The sequence below is a fragment of the Merops nubicus genome, unplaced genomic scaffold (assembly GCF_000691845.1).
Source record: "Merops nubicus isolate BGI_N331 unplaced genomic scaffold, ASM69184v1 scaffold12696, whole genome shotgun sequence".
Classification (NCBI taxonomy): Eukaryota; Metazoa; Chordata; class Aves; order Coraciiformes; family Meropidae; genus Merops; species Merops nubicus.
Genome location: NW_008615699.1, coordinates 28,719 through 38,558, shown reverse-complemented (window position 1 = coordinate 38,558; position 9,840 = coordinate 28,719). Strand labels below are relative to the sequence as shown.

Here is a 9,840-nt window from a genome sequence, read left to right as displayed (position 1 = left end):
TATAGTACAAGCTACTCCTTCAAGTCACTAAATTGGTTCCTCGAGGAACAAGGCTTGAAAAGCTGTGGAGATGTGGTGCTGAGGGACATGGGTTGGTGGTGCCCTGGCAGTGCTGGGGAAGGGTTGGACTCCATCCTAAAGGTCTCTTTCCAACCTCAACGATCCTGTGAAGCAGACTGGTGACCTTTTCTGTCTTCTGTCACCAAGAGGTGTTTGGAGCTGACCATCACATATTCAGAGCCCTGGTTCTCCTACGTGTGAGCTTTCTCCTCAGCATTACTGTGCTCTAGGCTTTGCTGCCTGGCAGCTCTTGGGGCACTGAGGGCACAAATTGTTGCTGTCAGCATTGAATTAGGCTCAGGCATGTCCCTGAAAATGAATAACAAGCCTCTCACTAACATCTTGTGCTGTAGGTCTTGTCCATGTGGAAAAAGATGGGTGGCCTTAGAGGCTACAGCTGAACTCCAGTAGCCTGCTGGGGTGTGACATTTACCCTGCTTACATTGGTTTAACTTTCAGGGACTTAGATACTGAAGAGTCTGGGATGAGCTCATAGTTTGGTAACTGTGTGAGATTATTTACTGGTTACCTTAAACAACTTCACTCACTGAGTTTCTCACTGTAGAATGTCCCTGGGCCTTCACTAAAATGTCAGATCACATAAAATCTGAGCTTTTGGGGTAGGACAAATCCATGTGTGAGATGTTTAAACATCCCTAAACAGCCAAAATGTCCAGTCCTGCAGCTTTTCCATCCATCACAGTCTAGGTCAAAGCCATGGCAATCTATCACATAAAGGGCTCCTCAAGAACTCAGGCAATTGTTGTCACCACTTGACAGTGCTTATCCTCATTTCAGCTCCTCTGTGGCCTGGGGCTGACCCACACACTCCAACCATCCTGCTTTCCTAGCAGGAATCGAGTGATAACACTCCCTCCTTGGCTGCAGGCTTCCTGAGAAGTCCACAGGATGTTTTTGGCAGTATTGTTTGGGTTTTTTCCAAGTTGCTGTATCAACAGAAGCTACTCTGGTGTTGCAAGGGCTGGAGTGCAAACCCAAACAGGTTGTCCTACTCCCCCCTCCCAGATACCCTCCCCTCAGTTGTACCAGCACAAGCATTAAGAGGCTGGAGCTGTTAACAGCAACCTGGTTAAATGACCCAGGATAAAAATAAACCCTCATTTTGGGAGGAGGTGGTGGAAGGAGGAGTTATATTTAAAGCAGATCACTTCAGGGGTAGTCTGGTAGACAAGGTGACCTCTGAAAGAGTTGTTGCACAGCTCAAGGGCAGTGGAAGAGCCAGAGAGGGGTGTGGGGAGAAAAATGAGTGGCAGAAATCTCTGAAATCCATTTCCTTGTCTTCTGCCTCTTGGAGAGATGGTTGAGCTCTGAACTCTGCTTTCAGAGAGGACCCATTAACCAACCTGAGTTGTGTTTAACTTGTAGCAAAAATATTTGGCAAGATGAGTGACTGTTGCATGGCAGTGTCTTCCATCTACCTCCCCCATCCTCCTTTCTGTGCTCCTTAGCTGCTGTGATGAGGAGATAATTTATGGGAACAAGAGAGGAATCTAAACTGCCAGAGGGCAACTGTATTGATGGTTGTACCAACATCATGACAATATTCTCCTTCTCTTGGGTTGGGAGGGTTGCACAGGTATGTTTTCTTTCACACATAGAATCCTAAAATCCTTTAGGTTGGAGGACACCTTTAAGATCATCAAGTCCAACCATTAAGCCAACACCACTAAGTCCTCTGCTAAAACAAGAGTGGGGTTGGAAAAGGAGAAGAAATTCTTCTCATGAGCAATGCTGAGAGAAGATGAATTTCAAATTCTATAATTTCAGAGTCTTTAGGTGGGCAGAAGAATTTTGCTGGGAACCCTTGGCCCCTTGCTCTGTGGCCTCCTAGCTGTAGGTGTGCCAAGTGACCACTGCCAGCAATGAAAACAGGGTAAGCAAGGACCAGGAAGAGCAAATGCCTTCTCCAGCTATTACTGACAGAAGAACGTGGAGCAGGATGTGATTGTTGGACTTGAGGCTGAAATCTGTCCTTTGATAAATCTGAACCCATTTCCTGTGTAAATCTGAAAACCAATTGAGGTCATCTCAAATTGCTTCCTGGGTATGGCTGCAGCTGGGGAGGGGGTTCATGCCTGGCTTTAGGTGGGGTTTAAGGAGTCATTTTGCATCCTTCATGGGCAAGAAATCTTTCCCTCCTGTGCAGGAGGCCTGATTCTGGTGGCTCTACAGTTGGGTGAGGGAACCTCAGCTCCGTTGCAGCCTCGAGCTCTTGAGTGGTGCTCAGTGTGCTATTTATACCAGCAAATGCTCTCTTGCTCAGATGTCTCTGCAGTCCTGTGTGGAGGAGCACAGCCAGCATCTGACCCTGCTGAATTACTCTCTGTGCTCACACAAGACTTTATTGTGGTGGATTTTGGAGCCCAGGTCGTGAACGTGTTGCTGCACAGGTTCTGCACGAGGCTGTAAGGGACAACAGGGCGTGCTAGAGGTTGGTAGTGGTGGGATGTCACTGTTGGCTCACATAAGTTATCTTTATATTTAATTTGTGGAGGTATTTCCCAATTTAAGACTCTACATCAGTGCAGTAGAAAGCAGCCCTTGCTGTGACACCCCAGCGTGCTGATCCAACGTTGAGTTGTGGGATGCTTCTGCTTCAGGCATCTTCCCCAGCTCCCAGATGCAGCCAGTACTGATTTAAGGCAGAAAATGACCCCTCTGCTGGGTATCAGCTGCTCAGTCAGCATTCTTCAGTTGTGCCATGAGGTTCTCAGACTCCTTCTGTGCCATCTCAACGCCCACTCCTGCCCAGATGCCTTTTGTGCCACCTCAAATCAATAGATCAATAGCAAAAGATGTTCCAAGATGATTTTTCTTCTGTTCAAGTGAGGACACAAAATTTGTGCCCAGAGTTGGAAATTAACAGCTAAAAAGAAATAATAAAATACACAAAAAAAATATAAAATACACAAAAAAATATAAAATACACAAAAAAATATAAAATACCATTTTTGAGAAAGTTGTTCTGTGACTGCAGAGACAACTGAGGTTAATGATGGCCCAAAAGAAGCTGGGGGAGCTTTATATGACAAAAAAAGAGTCACCAGTCTCTCAGGCTGTGTTTTCCAGGAAATTCTCCCTGTGTGCTGGATGTACTCAGCTTCTTAAGAGGTCTACAGAAAACCTTAAATTTAAATATTATTCCAGTTAATGTGTATATTTATAGAAGTCAGAGTAAATGAGCACACTCACATATACTCTTTTTTTTTTCCAAGGAAAAAAAACTTTCCTTTTTCACTATGCCCACAGAGCCAGAAAGGAGCAAAAAGTGCAAAACATGGGGGGGTGTTAAGTTCTATACAATCTTTACCTTGGGCAGAATCCCCCCAGAAAAACCAGCACAGGGTTTTTTGTAAGTACTGGACAGTGAATTCTTGAGTGATCCTCGAGAGGAACCACTTGACTCTTTTGCTTGTCCCACTGGTTTAACTTGTGTGTCCTGGAAGATGAATTGAAGAGTTAAACCCAAGAACAGCCACTGGTGCTCATCATTTGGAGCCTATCATCATGGAATATCTCCATGCAGCAATTCCTGGTTTCTTTATCAATGATATCCAAATCTACTGATGCTTTTTGTAGACCAGAAGTAATACCAAATTGAGAAAATCCTCTTTTTTGACTTAATTTTCTAAAGACATCTCTAGCACAGTGTCTCAGGGGTGATTTGACTTATGGTCCTTGAGTGTGTCAGGGAATGCACAGACAGGACTTGCAGGGGGAAGCTTGAGGGCAGCATTCAGAAGTTCAAATTGGAGCTTTCCTGGCTTTAGAGGGGGTGAAATGGGGCTTGGACTTTGAAACTCATGAAGAATAGCTCTGCCTCTTAATGCTGAGAGACATAATCTGCTTATGACACGAGGGCTGGCTTGTTTCTGTTCTTACACCCAACCCAAAGAGCTGTTGGCAGCCTGCCCCTTTGGAATCAGCAAAGTTTGGGGTGTTCTCCTCTGCCCAAGGTTCCATTGGCTCAGCTGGCAGGGTGAGACCCAGCCTGGCCTGCTGGAGGAGGAGGAGGAGGAGGGCATTTCGTGGTGACTGTAGTTGGCCAAGAAGGTCTGTGGTCTCCTGGGGTGCATTCAGAAGTGTGGAGGTTCTCCTGACCCTCTGCTATGCCCTAGTGAGACCACATCTGGAGGGTTGGGTCCAATTCTGGGCTCCCCAATTGGAGAGAGACAAGTGACTGCTGGAGAGAGTCCAGTGGAGGTGCTGAGGAGTGTCTGTGACAAGAAAAGGCTGAGAGCCCTGGGGCTGGTGAGCTGGAGAAGACCCAGAGGGGTTAGCTAAAGGGTGAGGGACATTAGGGTGGGGCCAGACTCTTCTCAGTGGTGCCCAGTGACAGGACAAGGGACAACGGGCACAAATTGGAACCCAGGAGGTTCCACCTGAACTGCAGGAGAGAATTTCCACATTTCCCTTCCAGAGCTTCAGCTTTTCAGCAGGGCAATGAGCTGCCAGAGCTCCTGGGGAGTGGAGGAGTTGCATGTGGAAGCCTGGGAGGGTGAGCTGGCTGGGAGCAGTGACACCCTTGATTAACGCTGATTAATTAGCATCCGAGAGGATTGCTGGGTCCTGTCTCTCAGCTTCTAATGACTTTGATTTGGGCTTTGAAACTCCTAGTGTGCTGTTAGCTGACAACAGCCCTTTGTGGGGCAGGGGAAGAGGAACCCTCAGCCAGAGGAACCGTGAATCCACTTTTCTGTTACCACCATCACTCCTTCCAGCTTGGCTTTGCCAGCAGCTGCAAAATGCCTTTTCCTCCCTGAATGCAGAATTGGTTATTTATACACCAACCTTGGAGCATTTATTTGGTGTACCTGACCTAGAAAAAAAAAGATTAGTCCAGAGCTATCCTACCAGATGTGAGCGTCACTCAACGGATGATCTCCGTATCATTTCTAAGCTATTAAATTACAAAATAATGACTCTTTTCAGTGAGCCCTTTGGCACGGGATGCTAGGATTGCATTTTTTTGGGTGAGGCTATCGACCGCAGCTCCTGCCCCCTAAAACTGCAAACAGAAATTTGTCAGCATTGGCTCTAGTTTGGCTTGGAAAAAAAAAGACACCCCTTATGCTCAGGTTACAGTCCAGCTAGGCACATACAGCCTGGAGGTTGTCCAGTTGCACACAGTTCTTCCCCTCCCCTCTTTTAACATCTCCTTAAGAAGCCTAGACGGTGGTTTTTAGGTTAGATATTTTTTCTTTCCCTTAGATTGAACTAGAAGAAGGGCTGAGGAGCCCAGAGCAGAAGCTCTTCCAGGCTTCTTGCAAACAAGACGTTCCTCTGCTGCCAGGTTCTGCTCTCGTTCACCCCAAAAGGGTGTGAGCAGCTCCCCGACCCCACGTCGCTCAGGAATCTCTGCTTCTTGTCTGCTAGAGGGGAAGGAGCAGCTTGAAAATAAGATTGACAAGCTGGCAGCCTTAGGTTGCCCATGGAGAGCAAGCTGGCGTGTCAACAAGTCCCTCCTCAATTTGTGAAACAAATCATGAGAACTTTGGCCTCAGAGAAGAGCACTTATGTAGCATATATTTGTCTTGCAGCTAGGAGAACACTTTTAAATGCACCTTTAGCTTTTAAATGAATCCTTCCCACTCTCTTTCCTTCTCTCTTCTATCCCTGAACTGGAGCACAGGCTGCCCAGGGAGGTGCTGGAGTCTCCAGCCCTGGAGGGCTTCAAAACCCATCTAGATGTGACACTTGGGGCGATGGTTTAATGGTCATGGGAGTGTTGGGTGATGCTTGGACTTGATCTTAGAGGAATTTTCCAACCTTAATGATTCTTCAAACACACTCATTGCTGCCATTTGAGGTGAACTTTCCCCAGCTGCTGAGAAATGGACCTGAACTGTGCCCTCATCCCACCACATCCACCTCATCCCTGAATGATCCGTCCTTGTTTGCACATTTTATTTCAAAGCTGTGTAGTCTGAGGGTTTAATAAACAGCAGAAATCTCCCCAGCAAAAATCTTCCAGCAACTACAGCTGGAACTTAAAGGTGAGAGGTGAGTTTGGCTGCTCTCATACTCTACATATAATGATTTGATCATACCCTTCTTTGCAATAAGAGCCCAGAGCTCTAGATGAGTTATAATCATTTTAGGGCTAAAACAAGTGATCTCTGAGGTCTGTCTTATCCTTGGTAAGCAACAGACTCTTTTATTCAAAGCAAATTCAGAGCTAACTAAATATTCCCTTCAAAGTATGATTATTTTTCACAGCTGAATTCTTTTCCCTCTTCAAAAACCTCTGGTTGACTTAAGTAGTGATCACATTTAATCTGTAGCTCTCAGTATCTCAGGAGGCTTGATCTGAGACTTAAGATAAATAGTTGAGTGGAAAACATCTGTTCAATTAATATTTTTGTCTGACTTTTTTTGGCAGCATAGTCCCAGCAGTAGCTTTTATGCTGTCCTGTGAAAAATGCAATTGCTGATCTAACAAGTCCTAACTTCATCCTTTTTTTTTTTTCAAGTTAAATTGTTTTTCTCATTTGGGTTTTATGCTGAAGAACGAATCAGCCTGTTAAGGTCAGTACAGCTTCAAAGGTGAAACAGTGGCTGGAGAAATGAATCATCTAGTGAAATCATGGACTCACGGAGTCATTTGGGTTGGAAGAGACCTTTAAAATCAAGGTCGTCCATTAACCCAGCACTTCCAGGTCACCACCAACTCATGTCCCTCAGCACCACATCTCCACAGCTTTGGAACCCCTCCAGGGATGGGGACTCCACCACTGCCTCAGGCAGCTTGGGCCAGGCCTGGACAACCCTCCAGGGAAAGATATTTTTCCTTATGTCCAACCTCAGCCTCCCCTGGTGCAACTCGAGGCAGCTTCCTCTCATCCTGTTGTTTGTTCCTTGGGAGAAGAGCCCAATCCCCACCTGGCTCCAACCTGTGGAGAGCCAGAAGGTCTCCCCTGAGCCTCCTTTGCTCCAGGCTCAGCACCCCCAGCTCCCTCAGCTGCTCCTCCCCACACTTGGCCTCTAGACCCTTCCCCAGCTTCGTTGCCCTTTTCTGGCCACACTCCAGCCCCTCAAAGTCCTTCTGGGAGTGAGGGGCAACCTCCCTGTTGCCAAGTCCAAGGGGACAATCCCTTTCCTGCTCCTGCTGGCCACACTAGTGTTGACAAGCCAGGATGCTCTTGGCATTTTTGGCCATGGGCTGGCCCATCTTCATCCAGCTCTTAACCAACACCCCAAGGTTCTTTTCCACCAGACACTTTGCAGCCTCTTCCCCAAGCCTGGAGCACTGGGGGGTGGTGGTGACACACAGGAGACCCAGCAATGACATACAGAGAGTTTATCTCCATATATTTCTACCTCTGTCTATAAAAGGATGTGCAGGATATGTAATTATTTGAAAAACAGGAGAACATTGAAACCAGCTACGAAAAGAGTGTGGCTAATTTGTTTTGCTTAATCTGTACAGAGAGTTTATCTCCATATATTTCTACCTCTGTCTATAAAAGGATGTGCAGGATATGTAATTAATTGAAAAGCAGGAGAACATTGTTGTAAACAGCTAAGAAAAGAGTGTGGCTAATTTGTTTTTCTTAATCTGATGAAATTTCTTACTTCAAAACTCTGTTACTCATTTTTCTTTTCTTAGTTTTCTCACCTATCACCAAGCAACTCATTTGCCTGATTTCAAAACAAGGATTTACACTTCACACTCTTGCAGGGAAATGAGGAAAAGCCCAAAGCTTTTATTACTCCTTTTTAAGCAAACATACATACTGTGTGGAGTTATTGAGTTAACATAGGATGAGGCATCTCCAGAAGGCATGAAATATTGGCAGGTATCTCTAAGAAAATGAAATTTTCTGTTTCCTCACTGGTCCCGTGGCAGCTGCTGGGGGAAAATGGTGCCAAATGTTGGCATATTCTGGTTGGAGAGGTTGTTCTGCTCCCTCCTTAGCTGGCACGTGTGTTGCTACCTGTCATCTCCAAAGGGAGATCATTGGGATTCTTATTTCATGTTCACACGTCGCATCCGATGGGACCATCCCAGTGTAAGGATTTGTCTCCCTGTGTCGTTATCCCCCAGCAACTTTTCTTCATCAACACCACGTGTGAACCCCTCCCTAGGTATTTAGAGCAACCTCTTCACATGTGTTGTTCCAAACCCAACAGAGGTAACTCCATGTGTAAACATCTCCCTAGAAATGTGATTCTGACGTGGGGTCTCCTCCATTCGTGATAGCCTGGTCACTTGTTTCCTCCTGTGGTGCTGGAAGGGCTGTTTTTGTTAGAGGGGTCTCAGTCTTGAAAAAAGAATCCATTTTTATCTGAGTTTTGATGTTGAAAGACTTCTGGAAGGATTCTGAGGTGAAGTAGTAGATAAAGGGGTCGAAGCAGCAGTTCATGGTGGCGATGCACAACGTGATGGGGTACATGGTCCTGGCAAACCTCTCCAAGGAGCAGTTGGCTATGGCCTGAGACCTCACCAGGGCGTAGAGGAAGAGGATGGAGTTGTAAGGCACGAAGCACACGACGAAAATGGCCACGTGCACGATGATCATCTTCAACACTTTCTCTTTGTTCGTCCCAATCTGAGACAAGGTGGCGGGCTTCCGGAGAGTCCTGAGCACTAGAGAAGAGCAGGTAAGGTTGAGGAGCAAAGGGATTATGAATCCTACCACTTCAATAAATATCGTGATCTTAGACAGGTAGGTTTTCCAGATGCGTTTGGAAAAACCCTCAAAACAGGTCGTGCTGGTGTTGGAAACGTTGGTCGTGGAGAACAAGGAAGCTGAAATTCCCCCACTGAGGACCAGGATCCAAACACCAGCGCAGACGACGGCGGAGTTCCTCCTGGTCCTGATGGTGCGAGAGCGGAAGGGGTAGACGATGGCGAGGAAGCGGTCGACGCTGATGCAGGTGAGGAAGAGCATGCTCCCGTAGATGTTGGTGAGGAAGGCCGTGCCCGAAATCTTGCACAGGCTGTCTCCGAAAGGCCAATGCCTGTTGAAGTTGTAAAAGATTTTAAAAGGCAAAGTGAAGACGAAGAGCAAGTCGGAAACGGCCAGGTTGGTCATGAAGATGGCGGTCTCGCTCCTCATCCTCATCCGGAAGCAGAAGACAAAGAGGGAGGCACAGTTTGTAATCAAACCCAGGATGAAGACCACGCTGTACACGGCTCCGTACAGGTTGTACTTGAAGGAATCATCTATCAAACAGGTATGATTGTTGCTGTGGTTTCCCATGCCAAGTCTATGATGCGCTTCCACGCGGCTTCAAAGTCTACTTGAGTGCCATCCATCAAATAAAGGGGCCATCTCTTCTCCTCCTGAAGAAACACATGCCAGGGAGGTCTCTTGATGCTTTGCTACCACGTCTCCATCACGGATCCTTCCATCCTAAAGGAGAGAGAAACAGATCCCATCAGTCTCCCAACCTGCTGTCACCTCGAGTGCCTGTGCAAGGCAATGCCTGCTCTTTGCTTTCCAAACCAATGGCTGTGCAAATTAGGCCAGTAATTAGTTCTCAAGGTAGTTATGAATTCTCTTATTGGGATTTTGGTTGAACAGAGCAGTTAGTGTTTGGCCTTTCCTCCCCCCATTGCCCCCCTCATCCTCCCATTGGAAGCAGAGCCATCCTTCATTCCAATTTTCCTCTTGGAAAGGTTTCCCTTGAAAACTTGAGATGGAACCGGCCCAATGTGTTTGGAAAGAAACTAAATCATGGACCCACAATGTTGCCCAGATAGAGAATCAGCCTGAAAAGTTCACCTAGACTTGTAACAAGAGGGGAGAGGAG

General features: G+C 46.6%; 1 protein-coding gene across 1 annotated transcript; it reads right to left on the bottom strand.

The window, feature by feature from the left end:
• Nucleotides 1-8,240: 8,240 nt before the first annotated feature.
• On the bottom strand, nt 8,241-9,434 carry LPAR4 (lysophosphatidic acid receptor 4). Its single transcript, XM_008942608.1, has one exon. The coding sequence runs from the start codon at nt 9,285-9,287 to the stop codon at nt 8,241-8,243; it is 1,047 nt and encodes a 348-aa protein (XP_008940856.1). The 5' UTR covers nt 9,288-9,434.
• Between the last annotated feature and the right edge of the window lie 406 nt (nt 9,435-9,840).

Coding starts and splice junctions, on each gene's coding strand:
- LPAR4 (XM_008942608.1), bottom strand. CDS start 9,287: ATGGGAAACCACAGCAACAATCATACCTGTTTGATAGATGATTCCTTC.